Source organism: Lactuca virosa, chromosome 9, assembly GCF_052849685.1.
Source record: "Lactuca virosa cultivar CGN04683 chromosome 9, Lactuca_virosa_CGN04683_v6, whole genome shotgun sequence".
Lineage (NCBI taxonomy): Eukaryota > Viridiplantae > Streptophyta > Magnoliopsida > Asterales > Asteraceae > Lactuca > Lactuca virosa.
The window spans coordinates 85,602,522-85,624,311 of NC_136434.1; the positions used below are offsets into that span (position 1 = coordinate 85,602,522).

Genomic DNA, 21,790 nt, shown 5'->3' on the forward strand with positions numbered 1-21,790 from the left:
ATTTGACATTTGGCTTTTGATTGTTTAAGATCTCATATGGAGTGATTGAGAATCTCTTGTTGAGCAAGGACCGATTCTGAGTGTAGCACGCGGTTGCAACTGTATCAGCCCAGAAGTATAACGGAAGAGAAGCGAAACTGAGCATGGTTCTGGCTGCTTCACATAAAGAACGGTTTCGTCTTTCAACAATCCCATTCTGTTGTGGTGTATAAGGGGCCGAAAAATTGTGAGTTATCCCCTTATCAGCCAGAAAGTCCTCAAAATCTTTATTCTTGAATTCCAGCCCATTGTCACTCCTGATATTCCTCACCGTCTTTCTCAGCTGTACTTCCACTTTCTTGATAAATGTCTTCAACTTGGGAGTTGCGTCTGATTTCTGTTTAAGAAAGAAAACCCATGTGAAGCGTGAAAAATCATCTACAATGACAAGAATGTACTTACTACCACCGATGCTCTCGATAGTCGAAGGTCCACATAAGTCAATGTGCAATAGTTCAAGAGCTTCAACAATCTTTGTATTGATACGTGTAGGGTGGCTCTTTCTGCTTTGTTTGCCCATCTCACACGCTGCCCACAGATGTCCCTTGTCAAACTTGAGAAGAGGGAGGCCTCGTACGTGATCACCAAGCACCAACTTATTAATGTCTTTGAAGTTTAGGTGCGATAGTCGTCGATGCCACAACCAGCTTTCATCTGTGTTCGCCTTTGACAGCAAACATATTGCTGGTTTTCCTCGTATTGGGTTGAGATTTAAAGGGTACATCTCTCCCTTGCATTCAGATTTCAACAGAACCTTCTCAGATTGTTTCTCAATTATCTCAGAGCCCTCATCATCAAATGAAACCTTCAAACCTATGCCCACAACTAATTGTGACACACTAATGAGGTTATGTTGCAATCCTTCCACATACGCCACTTTTCGAATCGAGAAATCTCCATTGGTTATCATACTGTATCCCTTGATTGTTCCATACGAGTTATTTCCATACTTTACACACCCACCATCTTTCAGGGACCGAAACTCCCTCAGCTCTTCCTTCCTTCCTGTCATGTGAAGCGAGCAGCCACTGTCTATATACCATTCATCATCGAACTGCTCGTCACTAATTACCTGCAAATTCAAGCAGATTTAGGAACCCAAAGTCTCTTGGGTCCTGGTGATTCTTTCACAGAAAAAGGAATTACAGAAGAAATATCAACCAAATATGTTCTTTTTACTAGAGTGGTTTGATCTTTTCTTTTAATGGTATACACCTTGATTTTAGTTTTATCTTGTTTAATTTTTGGTGCATTAGTTGGTGTATTGTTAGATGGTTTATGAATTTTCTTTGGAATCCTAGGGTTAGCTGACGTTTTCTTATTATGGAACTCAGAATTTGATGCTAGCTTTCCCTTTCCTTTGATGTCCTTCACAAAATTTGTTTTGCATTGGGACTTGGAAGGACCGAAACTGGACTTAGGACCGAAACTTGATTTTGGACCGAAACTAGACTGGGGACCGAAACTTGACTTTCGGTTCTGAGTGACGGTGTTGGGACCGAAACTAGACTTTCGGTTGTTAACCGTGACGTTCGGACCGAAACTAGACTTTCGGTTCTGAGTTTTGGAATAGTAGGAATTTGGACTGAAATTTTCCTTTAGTTTTTCCTTTCCTTTGTCCATTGATTCTTTCTTAGGAGGGACGTAGTTGAGATTTTGAGATTGCCAGTGACTTTTTCGCTCATTCAGATTCTTTGCATATCTTTGATTTCTTAAGCGTTTCTGTTCCGCTAACTCCTTCTGCGATTTATGGATATTGAAGCTGGCCTTTGGCTTCTCCTTTTGAGTTTCGGTTGTCTTAGTTGGAACAGTTGGTTCTGTCATTGGTTCTTCAGGGATTTCTTTGGTTCCACTTGTGCTTGGTTTGTCGAAACTCGAGGGTTTATTGATGGGTTCAGCAACGTATCTTCCTTTCACCCTCCATGAAGTTTGCTCAGATAATCCTACGGTTTCTTCTGCGTTGTCAATAGGGGCAGACCAAAAGTAATCGTCGCACCCTTCAACATTGTCTTTGTCAACCAAGACTCTTAATTCTGTCGTTTGTTTTGTAGTGACCCCTGTGACTGCATAGACCTGATTTGGCACAGTTTGAACCTTTTGATAACCCATAGCTTTTTCTTTGAGTTTTTGTTGCTTGTCTTTTGACATGCGAGCGAATTCAACCGGATTTTCAGAAATGAGGGGTTTCTCATTCTCGGTTTCGCTCTTCATAAACTCAGAGCAATCAACTACGTCTTCTACTGAGATTTCACTCATCTCACTTTCCTCATCAAATTCAGACGTGTTTTCTAAGTTCATTTTATTTTCTGAAGTTAATTTGGCATTAGACAAGTCAAAAGTTTGAATAGTGTCTGACTTAATTTTCAACATATCATTCTCATCTAAAATATCTTTTAGCATACATTTGTGTTCCTTAGAATCAATGAAGGTTTCTATCTTGTCCAGTCCAATTTTGTAAGACATGGATGTCTCTTCTGATGACACTACTGATTCACATTCTGCTATGACCTCATCTTCCTTAAATTCAAGGAAGGGTAAAATCATCTTATGAATCTGCTTTCCTATCTCACAACTTAAATGCAATTGAGCAATATTAGTGTATAAACGCTTAGCAATTAAACAAAAAACATTCCTTTGTTTTAAAAACTTTAAATTGTCTCTTTGCAAATAAATACTTTCATCCCTAGACCTAATTAACTCCGCCTCCTTCAGCTCAATCCACATCCTTCTCTCCTCACTTTTTGAAGACACCCTGCTGAGTTGGTCAGTTAGGTTAGAATTCGCTAAGCGAGTTTGCATGAGACTACCACTTAAGTTAGAAAATTTAAATTTTAATTCATTTAATTCTTCTTCATAATCTGTTATTGGAACTTTAAGTTATTCAATGATGGATTGTACCTTTTTGATCAACCGATCGCAGTCGTTGATCTTCTCGCTAACAGGCTTGGCTGCAAAACACTTGTCCTCAGTCAGATTCGGTTTCTCATTTGCACTTTCGGTTGATGAACCAGCTGTGACAATTAAACACTTTCCAGCCGAACCTGCTTCCTTTGCCACATAAGCCTTTCCATGAGTGGGCTTTCTTACCTCTTCATCTTCAGAGTCGGTTGACCAAACTTCAACGCCACCGAACTCATCTTCATCTGCATTCTCCTGAACAATCAAGGCATTCATAGAACTGTTAGTTGCCTTCTTTTTCCTGATCTCTTCCAACTTGCGCATATAGTACGCCTCATCATCTTCACCATCTCTTTTCTCAGCCATTTTCCTTAGCATGCAATCTTTGGCAAAGTGGTTCTTGTCGTGACAGTAATTGCAGTCGAACCCAGAGTCTCCTGCAAGCTTGCTCTCCTTCTTGTCTTCATCCTTTTGAGAAGAGATTTTCGCTTCATCCTTCACTTTCTCAGAACTATAACTTCCTTGCCAGTTTCGGTTCTTGTTGACAGGAAATTTTCTTCGCGCAAACTTCTTTGGATTGGTGACCATCATAGCGTACTCTTCGCTTGTAAGATCACACTCTGACATATCAGAATCTTCTTCTTCTTCTGCAATGCTTTTGCCTTTTGAGACAAGGGCCAGCGATCCCACACCAGAAACTACTTTCGCTTCTTTGGTTACTACACTTTCATGGGACTTAAGTATTCCCACAAGTTTCGCCAGTGAGTAAGACTTAAACTGTTCGTGTGCTTTCACGGTTGAAACCACAGCCATCCATTCCGGTCTTAGCCCGTTCATGAAGGTCACCTTCTGCTCGATCAACTTTCTTTCTATTCCATGCTTGATCATCTTACTTAGGAGATGATTGAACCGATCGAAAGTTTGTATGAGTTTCTCCTCCGGTTTCTGTTCGAAAACTCCAAATTCTGACAGCAGCAAGGTTTGAATGGAGTGTTCTAGATCTTCATCAATTGAATAAAGTTCTTTCAACCTATACCAGATTTCTTTGGCCGTTGTGCATGAACCAACCAACCGAAAAGTGTCAGATTGCAAGGTGAATCTTATCATTCTCATGGCCTTCACGTTACACAGCAACTTGTCTTTCTCGTCCTGTGGCATCTTCTCTACATCCGCCACCAACTTGTTATATTCCTTTTGGGACTTAACTGTCGTGTTCGTTCCTGAATGAACAAACGGCCCAAGTGTGATAGCTTCCCAAATGAGATAGCCATTATCTTCAGATCCAACCACCTAGTCTTCAAAGTGATGTGCCCATACTTCATAGTCTTGAGTGTAAATAATGGGTATCCTGGTTGTAGATCCAATGCTGTTTGAGATGTTGATGGGATTTGTTTGCGAATCTTCGTGAGACATGGTGAGCTGCTAGAATCAAACATGTAAACTTGATATTAGGGTTTTATCAGAAACATAGTTACCGTCGAAATGAAGAAGACGGCTTCTATTTATACGATAAAAGCGGAAACCCTAAAGAGTTCTGAATACAGAAGGAATGTGTATTGATCACACAGTCTCCTGCTCTGATACTAATTGTTAGAACAAAGTTCTGTTAGGATCGTTAGATTCTAAGCAAGCAAATAATTATGAATGTAAATATGAACACGAGTATGGCTTTGAATATGTCGTATGATTAATGCTTCAACACCTCAGAAGAGCTCGATTAAAAACTTCGACTGTAGAGGTGTTTAGGGTTACAAAACAATAAACGTAATGATCAACTCTAACTAATGCATACATGCATGCATATTTATAGTAAAACCCTATTGGATAATCACGGATGGACAGGCCCAATCCGGATACAAAACATAAAGCCCATGACGCAACACAATTAAACTCAACAAATTCGTTGCGGAAGTCACCTTTAGTTTCCCAGAATCTCTTCTATGGAGAACTTTTAGTATGGGGACTATCAATCACATTATTACTTACTTTCAGCGGGTCTCGTGAGAAGACTACTTACTTACTTACAGCGGGTTTCGTGAGAAGACTACTTACTTACTTACTTACAGCGGGTCTCGTGAGAAGACTACTTACTTACTTTCAGCGGGTCTCGTTAGAAGACTATTTACTTACTTTCATTCGGGTCTTGGTAGAAGACTACTTTTTATACTAGTAGGAAATATGGGATTTTCTAGGGTTTTCATACTTATACAAACTTTTCCTCAAAACAATTCAAGTCTTTTATTACAAGTTTTATTTACCAATAATGACATTAAATACTTATGAATTCACCAGCTTTATGCTGATACTCGCCTTCAAAATAACTTGTATTCTTAGGTCACCAATAGACAGGTACGATGACCAGGTTTTGTGAAGACGGAGCAGTCAAGACTCGTCTTTTATTTTGAATATTCATTATATTGTTTTATTCTATGAAAGAACACACTTGTATTTAAAATTATACTATTAATGCAATGGATGATGTTGTTGCTTGTTTACTACTTTGCATTGTTGTGATACTTTACATGACGTCCTCCGCCCCAGAACGTTTCCGCCGTTCTTGGTTTTGGGGTGTGACAGATTGGTATCAGAGCATTGTTTATAGTGAATTGAGTATATCAACCCATAAAAGATATACAAACTATAAATACAATGGGATTAAAATACTCTAACCAAGAGTTTATACCTTTAAGTACTAAAATGCTTAACTAAAAGTATACATATCTACGTACCTACATACTTACTATAGAACAGTATCATACTAGAACATAACAAAAGTATTTAATTGTTGGGCACAACAGTCAAAACTGGGCAGTTATGTAATCATATCTGGAATGAATATAGCCTGATCAACTATATTTATTTGAGATATGGTGAACGTGTGTTCGGGGATGATAGTGGTGTTGCGACAAACCTAAAACTTACCAAATACTAGGTCCAAAGGAGTCTTTAGAACAAAACATAAAGTAAAATACTATCTGAGTATTTTGAGATACTATCCAATAACGATACTAAAAGTGTACAGTAACAAGAAACCTAAGAACCAAACCCAAAACAGAGATACTATAGGAGTATCTTCAATAACTGTAAATATTTATATGAGAATTAAAAGACCCTTACTGATCGGTCTATAATGGCAAAGTGTATACATCCTAGAGTTATATATAATAAAGATCTCATAGACTTAGAATGTGTTGTTTCGCTTCACTTCCTTTTCCTTGTCTGGATGTGGATTTGGAGTAGTATCACATATTCGAATGACTATTAGATCCGAGATATATATAATTTGTATACCCTATGTGATTATAGAAATATTCAATAAGGATCTCAAGTTAAAATTAGTACTAGAAATAGATTGAGTATTCTCATAGATTCTCTAGACATTCCCATTCTCGCACCGACAACCTGACTAGAGACACCACCTCACTAAAATAGTCAACAGAGAGAACTTCGAGAAGGGATCAGACAAAGAGTACGAATCTAGTGGGATGCCAGAAGATACCAAAGGGACATAAGTGGACATCAGATTGCTTTCGTCAGGAATAGGACAGAGAACTGAGGATACCACTCGCGAGTCATGCGAGGTGGCAGAAAACCATACGCGTCACATTAATAATTAAGAGCCCAATACGACCTAGTGAGTTGGTGAATACACTACTCACCTTCTGTGGTAGGCTTAAAGTCTTTATAATTACATCTTGAATATCAATGATTTTGACAGTTGGATTGGTTCCCGACAATCCTTGTCCAAATACTTTCATTCTTCTATCATTAGAACCCTATACCATTCATACTATCTCTTGTTGTTGAACTATGGCGATTTAGTTCATAGGATACATTCATTTTCTGTACTATTGGATTCTTATCATTTCTGATTATTTTCAACTTATAGTTGAAAGATGCCTCCTAGAAGAAATCCAAGACGTAACAATGGTACTGAAGCACCGATACCACCCCCACCACCACCTCCTCAGTTCGATGTTGCTATGTTCCAAGCAGCAGTCACGGCGGCTGTAGCGGCTGCCATGACACATATCAACACTTCCGGCGCTACTGGTTCGGGAATTGGGGCATTTCCTTCGAACCATGGTGAGAGTCGTGGGCACTCACGAGAGTGCACCTATAAAGATTTTACGAACGCCAAACCCCTGAATTTTAATGGAACTGGAGGGGTTATGATATTAAGACAATGGATAGAAAAGACAGAAGCAGTCTTTGAGATTTGCGCCTGCCTAGAGAACAACAAGGTCAAGTTTGCTACTTATACCTTTTCAGAAAGAGCTTTAACATGGTGGAATGGCCACGTTAAGGCACTGACTCTAATAGTGGCAAATTCGATAAGCTGGGAGAACTTAAAAATAATGTTGATGAGAGAGTACTGTCCATGAGGGGAAATTCAAAACCTCGAGCAGGAACTCTGGAATCTGGAAATGGTTAGTTATGATATATCAACCTATACCAACAGATTCTGCGACCTGGCAATTCTTTGCCCATATATGGTTGCTCCTGAGAGCAAGAAAATAGAAAGATATATTTGGGGACTGTCGCCTCAAATTCAGTCAAGCGTGTTAGCATCAAGGCCTGATACTTTTGATAGTGCCAAAGAACTAGCACAATCTATTATTGACCACGGAAACTATCAGAACTCAATAATTGTTGTACAAGATCAACAAAAGGGAAACAACAACAGGAAGCAAGGTTGGAACAAGAGGAAAGACGAGTCCTCACAAGAGTCCTCAAGGAAACAGCAGCTAGTTACAGTCAATGCTGCTACAATACCTACAATAGTCTCTGCTAACCCATTACCAACAAAGCCTTATGCTGGTAATCTCCCAAAGTGCAACAAATGCAACTATCACCATCATGGACCTTGTCGGGAAATGCAGTGCATAAACTGCAACAAAAAGGGACACACCATCCGTTACTGCAAGACTCCAGCAAGGCCGATCAACCAAGTACCCAACGTTGGTGTGAGCCAGGCTTGCTACGGTTGTGGCGAGGTGGGTCACTACAAAAGAAACTGCCCGGGAACAGCGAATGCTGGCACAGACGGAGGGATGCTAACGATCACCGTCGCAGGAGAGACTACTCCGGACCCACGTTAAAAATCTATTTCGTTCAGTAGCGTTTATGTTAGACTCCTAACCTTTTAAAAACTAGTGCAACTAGAGTCTTATCTTTTGTGAGATCCCATCAGTGTTAGGGACTCTCGTGCTGCCTGTACTGGCTTTTTGCAGTATACTTTGTTCACAGCTGTAATAGCATAGCTGAAACTAAAGTACTGAAAACTCTTTCATAGATTGCACCGTATTGTTTTGTAACACCTTTTGATCCAGTCTAACGCCTGTAATTTCGAGTAGTTCGACGTCGTCATTTGACTTGAGTCGATTTGATCCTCACAGTGCCAGTTTCAAGCGAAAATCCTTTTCTCGTAACCGACTCTCTAGCGAAGCCGTCGTTCCAGAACTCCGAGGTGCTCATGCGCAGAGTACCTTATTATTCATAGCCTTCCCGAAGTAACTTCAGCAAACCTCTCCAGAAAACTACTCGTACAGTACGTCAAGTTCAATCCAAAGGCCCATACGGTTAACCTATCACGGAGGAAAGTATACGCTAGGGTGGTACATAATCAAAATTCTACAGGTTTAGAATTGATGATTCCGCTTTAACTTCTTTTCCTTGTTTGGATGTGAGCTTAGAGAAGAATCATTTATTCGACTGCCTTTTCAATCTTAATTATATACAACTCGTATACCCGAGACGGTGATTGATGAACCATGTATGAGTTCTAATATGAATTTCAGGACGGAGACTGTCTCCAGACAACGAGTAATTGTGCTACCATACATATAAACTTAGAAGCCAAACTTAGAACTTCCCATCGATCAGGACAGGAGATGCAGATGGAACAGAAGTACCTATTCTTTTCATGATTCAGGAGTATTCACTTTCGAATCTGAATTTCGGGACGAAATTCCCTCTAACGGGGGGATGATGTGACAACTCGAAATTTCTATCTTATAACAACCCCTGCATTCAATCAAAGTCAATCTTTCAATTTCTAAATTTAGCAGTTTTGGAGTCAGTTTGAGTGTTCTAAAGCCTAGTACTTCAAGAGATAACAGGAGAGAGGATACTTTAGGGTAATGTGTGCAACATTTAGGTTCCAAAACTCCAAGAAAATGGAGTTTACGGCCCAAATGGTATTGGGGCCGTAAACCCTAAGGGGTATATAAGTGGCACTTAGCCATTTTTGTCATTTTCAACCATTTTCAAGTCCTAACCTCATTCTCTCTCAAGTATCATCACTAGATCTTCAAATTAGTAAGTATTTTCTTCCTTGATTTGTTAGTAAACTTCATTATCTAGTGTTTGTGAATGATTTCATCCATGAAATCTCTTCATTTGATAGATAATCAAGCATTCTTCAAAACACCAAGAACACACACTAGTGTTCTTGGACCTTAAACACCCAATCAAGCTTCTAGATTGTAAGTACACTTATCCTAGCTTGTTGTGTGCTTGATTTATCTTGTTTACACTTAGAAAACACCAAGAAATCATACGATCAAAGGTGTTTACGGCCAAGGGATGTTCTTGGGCCGTAAACCATTTTAAGTGGGGTTAAATGAACCCTAGTCCCTTCTTTGGCCTTGGACACTAGCCTAGAACACATTCTTGAAGTGTATATGACCTTAAACATCAAAGAAAACATGTCCACATAGAGTTTACGGCCGTAAACTCATAAGGAAATGGTCCTTAGGCCGTAAACTCTATAAAGGGGTGATATTGTGCCCCTAATGCTTCCTAAGGCTTGGACTTGATCATTGAATGCCTACTCATGACTTATAAGACCTTAAATCACCCAATGGCACTTAGTACCATGAGTTTACGGCCGTAAACTCATGGGGGAATTGACCTTAGGCCGTAAACTCCATAAGGAGTGGTCCTTGGGCCATAAACTCCAATGCCATGTCATACAACCTTTAGATGCAACCCTTCGGTACCTATAGCACTTGAATCAAAGTGTTTCCACGTCCTAGGGTGTCTTAACTTGGTTAATTAGTTGTTAAATGACTAATTGGATACATATGTGATTCATTATATGTTAACTAGGACCATTGTGTGTGTTCAAGTCTCCACTTGACACCTAGCACCTTGTCCAACACCTCCGTACAATCCACTCACAACAGGTGAGTTCATACCCCTTAATTAACCTTTTAAATGTTTTTAAATGCTTTTATTTTGGGGAATACAAGTTCAATCATGATAGTTATTATACCAATCACATGTGATTAATAACTATCAAACTATGGATTTACTACACTTTTAGCTGTTTTACCAAGTATACTACTTCAAAATGATTTCTCAAAACATCTTTTCATACTAAACTCTTTATCAAAATGTATTTCATACTAATATATTTCCTTTCAAACTCCATTACAATTATGTTTCAAACAAAGGATTTCTTATGCTTTAAAATGTTTTTATCAAACAAACTGCTTTCAAATCATTTTATAAACTGACATTAAGTCATCAACTCTTATTTATTAAACTTTTCAAAGGTTTTACCAAAACTTCTTTTATCCTTTTATATTGTCAATTGCATGCCTATATATGTATAGTTATATAAGTAATGTTTAAAGGACTTAGGACTGCTAGCTCGCTTTAATTCCTTTTCCTTGTTTGGATGTGGCCTTAGGGTATCGGTTATTTGTCCGAATGTCGTCTAAATATTAGTTATATATTATGTATACATATATAGACATAAAAGTTCTATCAGTCAATTCAGTACCTTTGGGTAGCAAAGGCATACTTTCGGTTATTCACATACATTACTAGTAACTATAATAGGTATAGTTAGGAGATACTATTTACTATTCCTAGTACAATTGTTAAAAGCATGTCTAGATATGTATAGTTATATAAATAATGTTTGAAGGACTTAGAACTACTAACTCGCCTTATTTCCTTTTCCTTGTTTGGATGTGTACTTAAGGTATCGGTTAGTTGTCCGAAGGTCGTCTAAATCTTACTTATATATTATGTATACATATGTAGATATAAAGGTTCTAATCAGTCAGTTTAGTACCTTTGGGTAGCAAAGGTATATGTTCATATATTCATATATATATATATATATATATATATATATATATATATATATATATATATAAATTTCTAGTAAGCTATTATAGGTATAGTTTTGAGTATATATATGATTTCGTAACATAAATGTGGATTTCGACCTAGCAATTCGTTGCGGAAGTCACCTTTAGTTTCCCAGAATCTCTTCTATGGAGAACTTTTAGTATGGGGACTATCAATCACATTATTACTTACTTTCAGCGGGTCTCGTGAGAAGACTACTTACTTACCTACAGCGGGTCTCGTGAGAAGACTACTTACTTACTTACTTAGAGCGGGTCTCGTGAGAAGACTACTTACTTACTTTCAGCGGGTCTCGTTAGAAGACTATTTACTTACTTTCATTCGGGTCTTGGTAGAAGACTACTTTTTATACTAGTAGGAAATATGGGATTTTCTAGGGTTTTCATACTTATACAAACTTTTCCTCAAAACAATTCAAGTCTTTTATTACAAGTTTTATTTACCAATAATGACATTAAATACTTATGAATTCGCCAGCTTTATGCTGATACTCGCTTTCAAAATAACTTGTATTCTCAGGTCACCAATAGACAGGTACGATGACCAGGTTTTGTGAAGACGGAGCAGTCAAGACTCGTCTTTTATTTTGAATATTCATTATATTGTTTTATTCTATGAAAGAACACACTTGTATTTAAAATTATACTATTAATGCAATGGATGATGTTGTTGCTTGTTTACTACTTTGCATTGTTCTGATACTTTACATGACGTCCTCCGCCCCAGAACGTTTCCGCCGTTCTTGGTTTTGGGGTGTGACAGAAAGCCCTTTCTGATGAATATTTGAGGTAAACTTTCCTGTTTCGAGTAAAATTTTTGTAACATTTTTCGCAAGACTGTTGTGTATGAAATTGTTGAAATTGTATGATACACCTTTTAGGTTTGAGTCGTACCCGAAGAACGCATGTAAGAGGTTTGTAATGGGTCAGAAACCCACCTTCATAACTGACGACAACCCAAATAAGGATATCAACATTGCATTTTATAATTTACCTGTCATAAAAAGGTACATTTTCTTCTACTATTATAAATTCACTACTACTTTTCCACCATTTGTTTGAAGATTTCAATTTTTAATATATACAGATTGAGGGGACTGAGCACATCTGAGATAGGTAGACTAGTATCAGTTACAGGAGTGCTGACTCGTACTAGTGAGGTTAGACCATAACTCCTTCAGGGAACTTTCAAGTGCTTGGATTGTGGAACCATCATCAAAAATGTTGAGCAACAGTATAAATACATTGAGCCCATGATATACATTAATGCTATGTGCTCAAAGAAAGGAAATTGGGCACTTCTTCGACAAGAAAGTAAATTTCCAGATTGGCAGAGGGTCAGGATGTAGGAAACATCAAAAGAAATACATGCAGGATCCCTTCCTAGATCATTAGATGTCATTCTTCACCATGACATTGTTGAACAGGCTAGGGCTGGTGACACGTATGTAAATTCACACACCTTTTTTGTTTCTTTACAAAGATGTAGAACATAACTCTTTTAACTTTTACACTTCACTTTGCAGGGTGATCTTTATTGGCACTATGGTTGTGATACTTGACATTTTCGCATTGGGAACTCCTGGAGAAAGAGCTGAAGTTCGTAGAGATGGTGGTAGTAAACGTGATACCACTGGCACTGTTCAAGAAGGTGTTAAAGGCCTCCGGGCTTTGGGAGTTAGAGACCTTTCTTATCGCCATGCCTTTATTGCCAATTCAGGTTTTTCATTTTTCATCATTTTCCACATTTTTTTTGTCAATCATATTTCTTTAAGGAACATCTATCTGCAAATTGTTTTTGTGGGGATAGTCAATAACATTGATTCCTTGTTCAGATTTGTGATGGGATAAGAGATGTTGACATAAGAAATAGGAAGAGGGACGTTGAGGATGAAGACAATCTACAATTCACGGTTCTTGTTTTGTCCCCTTTTTGACCCATTATATATATCTTTACTATCTTATAAAAGAAATCCCACTATTTCTATAAATAGATTCAATATAATAATAATATTTTTTTAAGACGTACAAATCTCTAAGCTTAAAGTACAAATAGTTATGAATAAAATAATATTAAATTTGAAGAAGTAAACAAGTCAGGAAAATTTCAAATTCCTTAATTACGGATGGATAGGGAGTAGGGTGGTAATTATTTGGTTCCAAACCAAAAAAACCGAAAACCAAATCGAACTGAAATCGATTTCAGACCAAACCATATTCAAATTCGGTTTTTTGTTTGATTTGAAACCAACCCGAATTTGTGAATTTGGTTTTTGGTTCGAGTTTCGGTCTCATGAAGTTTAGACCAAACCAAACCGAAAAACCGAATTTATAAATTAATTAATTTAAAAATATATTATATATTTATATATTAAATAGAAACAATAATTATATGTTAAAAGCATTGTAATTTATGTTTGGATTTTTTGTATGAAATTTTAATATTTATGTTTGCAACTTCAGGTTTCTATGTTTAAAGCATTGCAATTTATGTTTGGAAAATTGCAACACTAGTTTTTATTTTTAGGTAATATTTGGTTTCCTCGGTTTTCAAACCGAATCAGAATTCGGTTTTCGGTTTGGTTTGGAAAATTTGAATTCGATTTGGTTCGGTTTTCGAATTGGACTAAAAAAATTTTCAAACCAAGGAAATCGATTCGAGGAAACCGAAAAAACCGTAAACCGAACCGATTTCCACCCCTAATAGGGAGAATAATTCAAAAGTTTACAAAATTTTGTTGGGTTCTTATATTATCCCATATCATTGCACCTATATTTATGCATAATTCAAGGAGTTAATTGGTACACGCCCTCTCTCATATTTTCTCTTCAAAAACGAATGATGCCGCCCCAACCATATCCATCATTTGTTAACGCAATCACTATGGCCACTCTCCTCCTCCTGTCTTACTTAACCCTTCCTTAACCCTTAACCGGTGACCTCCACCAACACTCATGCGAGCCACTACTTTTCCTTTCTGCCAAGAATGCAACTGTCGCTATGCTTTTATTCTCCGTCAAGAACCACCACCCTAATTTTGACACCTTATCTCTTGAATCTCGCCTTCTTCCCCATCGGAAGAACATAAAATTGGGTTCTTCATCTGGAAATCTAACCACAAAATCTTACCCCCGTGTCCCCGCCACATTTTCTCTGCCTCCCATTCTATTGTGCAATCTCCCCAAATTTGTTTCTTGGAAACCCTAACTACACAATCCGACAACCACCACCAACCACCACTCTTGTGTTGCTGCTAAACCGACCGCCTTCATCCACCACGACGACGATGATCATTCGCCACGATCTACCAATGTCACCATCCTTCTGGACATGCTCCCTCCATTCACACCTCCAACCACAAGGTGAAGATGAAACGTTCAAGGGCATATACTAATTTGATGATCGACCATTTTGTAAGATTTTTCCCAAAACTATGCAAATAACGGTTTTTTGTACCAAGAAATGTACAAAATACTTTTCTTTTCGAAGTACATTTGTCGTTCTTTTTCCTCCCGTAACGTTTCTACATGCTTAATTACTTCCACGTTGACTGATTATATGGTGCAACAAAACAATGGCGCATCAAAAGTCAAGTTTGTGTGTATTATGCTCCCAACATGTGTTCTGGTGATCTTATTTAGGTACGTTGAGTTGGGGTTTCCTCTTCTTTTTCCTACCATGACATTTTTGTTAGTCAATCAAATTCACATGTTTGTGATGGTTTTATTTGGTTTTTGAATCTACTATGGTTTTGGCGAGGTCAGAAAAGTTGTTGCTACATTCTCCTCTACCATCTGTCAGTTGTATCTCACTTGAAATCCTCTTGAACTTCATCTCTTCAATCATGTTTTTTTGTTGAAGGATCTAGCTAGGTATAAAATTTCATATCTCCACATATTTATTTTTGATTAATCGATGTCTATTCTTATGTTGTAAAAAGGATTTCCTTTATTTTCTTTGAGTGCAACAAATAGTGATATCAATTCAATTTACACAAAAAATCTCTACACTTTCCTTGATCATTAATCTTCAAGTCCCTCTAAACATACTTGAGTTCATCGATATATGATATGGGTCTGATTGGTGGTGGCAAGTCAACTATCTTGGATTGAACTATGATTATGTTGAAAATTCAAATTTGTGGTGCTTCAAAATGTAACCATCTTTGATAAAAATGGTTGATTCAACATTATTTTTGATGTTTGTTACTGTTAATATATATGATTAAACTTGTAATATTTGTATTTTTCTTGACTTTTCCATTCTTTGCAGGAATTACTACACCTGGCTAAAGCCATTTGGTGTTAAAAGCATAGGAGTATCCATATCTAGCAAAGTCTGGTACATTCCCAAGAAATAAAAGCTTGTATTTAAGGAGAAAATTTTAATTACGTGTTAAATGACTTGGTGTCCATATTTGTAGCTTGCATAGTAATGTAACCCAAAGAAATAAAAGTGGGTTGTTATTTATTATTGTATGACTCTTTTAGTTTCGTACACCAATTGTTTTTTTTCACCATATAGATTTATTTTTTGCATTTATTTCACATTGGACACTCTATAGTTTCACCAATACAATTTGTTTGTACATCGGTTTGTGGTTCTAGCAATATTTCTTCCTAATCATGTGGGTTTTGTGTTGTATAGTTTATGTCCTAGATTCAGGCCAATTGTTTGATAATTGTTTAGTTTGAAAAATGTTATAAGTTTGATGCTTAACCATGTATAAAAGTATTATAGTTTAGACATACTATTGTATTTAATTAATATTCAACTGTTTTTTTAGGTGGGATTGTGTTATTTTTTTGTTTTTGGCATAATGCTCACCTTAATATTTTTTTTTATATAATCATAGTAAATAGATATTTTGTAGTTTTATTTAGAAAATATAAAAAATTGTATGATACATTACATACTATTACTTGGAAAAAAGGAGGGACTATATAAAAAGAAATGGTTTACTAAATAAATAATTGAACCGATTTAATAAGATAACCAATAATAAAAACAAAATTTTCTTTTTTAATAGTAACTTATTATGAGGTGACTTTTTTCAATTGATATTATTATTATTATTATTATTTTTATTATTATCCTTATTAATTTGTCTATTTTGTTATACATGTCAAATATACATAATCGATATTGATGTGTATATATAGAATCAATATGATCGAAAATTTAATCTTAGATTTTTATTTTTATGAAATGGTTTATTTATTATGTTGCTCTTCGTAGAGGTGATACAGCTCCAGGAAGTAGAGTTGCATATCGAATGACAGTTGGAGGCTCTAATCAGACTTTCAGAGGCAATTGCCACTTGGGTCGGAGCATCGATTTATTTTAATCCACTTGGGTCGGAGCATCGGGTCAAGCGGCCCCGCCCGCGAGATGTGGCGGAAACCCTAACACTCTCTGCTTATTCTCCCGCCTAAAAGTGCATACACACATTCATTCATATCCTTCCCAATCAACGATTCACTTCCACAGTTGAGCAAAAAAAGAAAAAAAACTTGAGGAAGGCAGTAGCTAGCCAACAAGATGGATTCATATTTCACCGACGAGAAAGCAGCGAAGGTCGAGAATATCTTCTTGGAGTTTCTTAAGAGGTATCGCATCAGGGTTTTTTTGTATAGATCCAAAACAAATTGATGAAATTCATGTTATTTGACAAGTTTTGGTCTTTGCTTTCTAATTTAATTTTATTATCGTTACAGTTTTAGGTTAGATGCGAATTCGAGGGAACCTTTGTATGAATCGGAAATCGAAGCAATGAGACCAAACGAGTCCAACACAATGTTCATCGATTTCTCACATGTTATGCGGTTCAACGATGTTCTGCAGAAAGCCATTTCTGATGAATATTTGAGGTAAACTTTCCTTTCCTGTTTCATTTTTGGCTAGACTTTTGTGTTTGAAATTGTTGAATTGTATGATACACCTTTTAGGTTTGAGTCGTACCTGAAGAACGCATGTAAGAGGTTCGTAATGGGTCAGAAACCCACCTTCATAACCGACGACAACCCAAATAAGGATATCAATATTGCATTTTATAATTTACCTGTGATAAAAAGGTACATTTTCTTCTACTATTATCAATTTACTAGTATTTGTTTGAAGATTTGAATTTTGTATGTATGTTTGTGTACAGATTGAGGGAACTGAGCACATCTGAGATAGGCAGACTAGTATCAGTTACAGGAGTGGTGACTCGCACTAGTGAGGTTAGACCAGAACTCCTTCAGGGAACTTTCAAGTGCTTGGATTGTGGAACCATCATCAAAAACGTTGAGCAACAGTATAAATACACTGAGCCCATGATATGCATTAATGCAATGTGCTCAAAGAAAGGAAAATGGGCACTTCTCCGACAAGAAAGTAAATTTGCAGATTGGCAGAGAGTCAGGATGCAGGAAACATCAAAAGAAATACCTGCAGGATCCCTTCCTAGATCATTAGATGTCATTCTTCGCCATGACATTGTTGAACAGGCTAGGGCTGGTGACACGTATGTAAATTCACTCACACACCTTTTTTGTTTCTTTACAAAGATGTAGAACTAGAACATAACTCTTTTAACTTTTATACTTCACTTCACTTTGCAGGGTGATCTTTACTGGCACTGTGGTTGTGATACCTGACATTTTCGCATTGGCAGCTCCTGGAGAAAGAGCTGAAGTTCGTAGAGATGGTGGTAGTAAACGCGATACCACTGGCACTGTTCAAGAAGGTGTTAAAGGCCTGAGGGCTTTGGGCGTTAGAGACCTTTCTTATCGCCTTGCCTTTATTGCCAATTCAGTGCAGGTTTTTCATTTTTGATCATATTGCGATCAATTGTTTTTGTGGGGATAGTCTATAACATTGATTCTTTGTTCAGATTTGTGATGGGAGAAGAGATGCTGACATACGAAATAGGAAGAGGGATGCTGAGGATGAAGACAATCTACAATTCACGGTTAGGTTATTGACCCATCATATATAATTAATTCTCTAAAGTTATATATAATTTAAGTTTTTAATTTTTTTTATTGTTATTGTAGGCGGAGGAGGTAGCTGAGGTTAAAGAAATGAGAAATACCCCTGATTTTTTCAACAAACTTGTTGATAGTATGGCACCTACTGTTTTTGGACATCAAGACATCAAGCGAGCAATTCTGCTTATGCTTTTGGGTGGAGTTCATAAGTTCACCCATGAAGGGATCAATCTCAGGGGGGACATCAATGTTTGTATTGTTGGAGATCCTAGTTGTGCTAAATCTCAGTTTCTCAAGTAAGCATCTCTATCTATTTATATTTAAATCCTCTTTTATACAATGTTTCACAAATTTTTTTTTTTTGTAGATACACAACAACCTTAGTTTCAAGATCTGTTTACACATCCGGGAAATCTTCATCTGCTGCTGGATTGACAGCCACTGTTGCAAAAGAACCAGAGACCGGAGAGTTTTGTATTGAGGTATGTAAAAATATGTAAATTAAATACTGAAACATTCCAATTTTTTCAAATTCCAAACACCACTTTAATTCTTGTTTATGTGTTGTGTTATCTATCAGGCTGGTGCACTGATGCTTGCTGACAATGGTGTCTGTTGCATTGACGAATTTGACAAAATGGATATAAGAGATCAGGTAAGGTACTCATACTCATCACGAATGTATGTTATTTTCTTTTTTTTGCTATTATGCAATAATAATACCTCCTAATCCATCTGATTCTGATATCAAAAAGGTTGCAATACATGAAGCTATGGAACAACAAACAATTAGTATCACAAAAGCAGGAATACAAGCAACATTGAACGCAAGAACATCAATTTTGGCTGCTGCCAATCCCACAGGAGGCCGCTATGATAAATCTAAACCCTTGAAGGTCAGAAATTTACTAATCCAATTAATTATAATGGTAGAATCTATCTGTAATTTGAATTAAGATTTAAGAATGTTGCAGTATAATGTTGCGCTTCCTCCAGCCATTCTTTCAAGATTTGACCTGGTGTATGTGATGATTGATGATCCTGATGACACAACAGATTTCCATATCGCCTCTCACATTGTCAGAGTTCATCAAAAGCGTGAAAATGCTGTTGCTCCTGCCTTCACCACTGCACAGCTCAAGCGTTACATTCAAGTTGCCAAGTCTAAAAAGCCAAAGGTCCGTGTCTTTTTTTTTTTTTTTTTTTTTTTTTTTTTTTTTTTTGTTTGTTTGTTTACTAATAAAATGTTGTGAATTTTATTAATGCAGCTAAGTGTAGAAGCAAGAAAAGTTTTGGTTGATTCTTATGTTGCTCTTCGTAGAGGTGATACAGCTCCAGGAAGTAGAGTTGCATATCGCATGACAGTTAGACAGTTGGAGGCTCTAATCAGACTTTCAGAGGCAATTGCCAGGTGTCACCTCGATGATGAGGTAAACAATTTTTTTTACATATCTTGGTCTTTGCATAACAAATAAATACCACAAGTAGCAAACAAACACCTTTTTAAGTGTTACTAAAGATTGCATCTTTTTAATGATGAGGGGCATTCTCGTCTTTTCTTGTTTCATCTTTTTAAGTGTTACTAAAAGTTGCAATTTTTATTGTGACTTGTGTGCTAAGTTTGCTCCAAATTGTGTGTGTATTCTGTTTCAGGTTCACCCTCGCCATGTTAAGTTAGCAACAAGACTTCTAAAAACTTCAGTAATCAGGCATGTTTTATTTATGAGTAATTATTTTTCCCTATTTAAATAATAGTCTTTTTAGGTTAAGACAGGGACCAAGCGCGTAACAAAAACAAGAGTTAAAAAAATATAAGTTAGGGACCGAAGGTGCAAATTACCCCAAACCATAGGGACCATTTGTGTTTATTTATTGATTGTATCACTAATTACTATGTATTGGAGGAACCTGCAGTGTGGAGTCAACTGAGATTGATTTGACCGAGTTCCAAGAAGATGGAGATGGTGATGTTGAACCACAGACAGCAGATGCCAATAACGAGCAACCAGGTTGCTATTTATTTTGCTCTGGAGAAGATGGATAGAAACTAGAAATGTTATTTGGATCTTGGATAGAAATTAACAACTGTAATTGAAATTTTCTTTATTTATTTAATTTGTGTTTGTGTTTGTGCAGAAAATGGACAAGGGCAGGAACAGGAAGGGAAGAAACTTGTGATAACAGATGAATACTTTCAGAGAGTGACTCAAGCCCTTGTCATGCGTCTTAGACAACATGAGGAAACTGTTATGCAAGATGGTATCTTTTCTTTTTGCATCATATTAACATAACAGTAACACACCTTCATTCTGTTATACAATTCTACTTTCTTCTTTCACCTCCATGTAATTTTCAAAACTACAATATGAAAACCTCTTAAATATACACATGTTGGTTGATTTCTTGATTTCAGGGAGTGGGTTAGCTGGAATGAGGCAAAGGGATCTGATACAGTGGTATGTGGGTCAACAGAATGAGAAGAACAACTACAGCTCCATGGAAGAGGCAAAGGCTGAAGTCACCAAGATTAAAGCTATCATAGAGGTAATCAAATCCTTTCTAAAACTACAGTGTTGTAGTTAGTTCATCATAAAAAAAATCTGAAAAGAATGTTTGTTTGGGTATATATTGATGCAGAGTTTGGTGAGAAGGGAGGGGCATCTGATAGTGGTAGATGACGAGGCACAAGGGGATGATGGAGTACGTTCTTCTCGAAACAACAGGATTCTTGCTGTGGCACCTAACTATGTTATTCATTAAAATGCATTTAACATGCTTTGCTTTCAAATGTTGTTCAATTGATTAAAAGTCTTGATTTCTATGGATATATCCTCCAAATGGTTGTTTTAGTACAAAGTTTTAATTTATTTTCTTTGGCCACAATATATATATATATATATATATATATATATATATATATATATATATATATATATATATATATATCCTTCACCACTAATTTATCATCATTCACTATAATAAATAACTATTAGTGTAAACAATTAATATACCGATTTGGATAGTTTCTTGATTCTTATATGAAAGGTATCATAAATAAATTCTTATTATTCATCATGTATCTCAAGCAGCTTCAGTTGCTTATAAAGTATGAGAATGATAACAATAGAAAATTAGCTTCAGTTGCTTATAAAGTATGAGAATGATAACAATAGAAAATTAGCAGAGGGACTTAAATTGCCGAAAACTATAAATTGAAAGTCAAACAAACCAACCGAGGACTCAAAATGGAAATAAGAAAAAGTAGGAATGAAAACGCAAAAGAGGTGCTGATATAATTTTTTTCTAACAACCTTAAATAAGAAAAAAATAAAAAATAAAAACCTGTTATTATTGTCCGTAATATCAACTTTATTAAAACTTAATAAATTTAATGACCTTTAAAACCTACAAAAAGTTAAGCCATCAAATAAAAATAATTTCAAAACTTTAATTACCTTTAAAACGTGCAAAATAGATTGGGCTTCTGCTTCATATACTTCTCTACTTTCATAAATAGTTGATGAGAAAAATTATTATTTTAAAAGCGTAAGTTATTTTTTATATATTATAAACACTCTTATTTGATTTCATATACATTGACCATTTTTTAGTTACCTAAATTTGCAGTGAATAGAACATCTTTTACATCGATTTATTTTAATATCGACTTGGGTCGGAATTCGGAGCATCGGGTCATGGCGGCCCAGCCC

At 36.4% G+C, this 21,790-nt stretch overlaps 1 protein-coding gene across 1 annotated transcript; it reads left to right on the forward strand.

Moving 5' to 3' along the window:
- Positions 1 to 16,413: 16,413 nt before the first annotated feature.
- Positions 16,414 to 20,947, forward strand: LOC145137230 (DNA replication licensing factor MCM6-like). Its single transcript, XM_079071370.1, has 17 exons — positions 16,414 to 16,715; positions 16,824 to 16,976; positions 17,055 to 17,180; positions 17,258 to 17,614; positions 17,712 to 17,910; positions 17,984 to 18,061; positions 18,147 to 18,376; positions 18,448 to 18,562; positions 18,661 to 18,735; positions 18,836 to 18,976; positions 19,055 to 19,258; positions 19,349 to 19,510; positions 19,734 to 19,789; positions 19,995 to 20,089; positions 20,217 to 20,339; positions 20,494 to 20,624; positions 20,718 to 20,947. Exons 1-17 carry the CDS (start codon positions 16,648 to 16,650, stop codon positions 20,838 to 20,840), a joined length of 2,436 nt encoding a protein of 811 aa, XP_078927496.1. The 5' UTR covers positions 16,414 to 16,647; the 3' UTR covers positions 20,841 to 20,947.
- Positions 20,948 to 21,790: the final 843 nt, after the last annotated feature.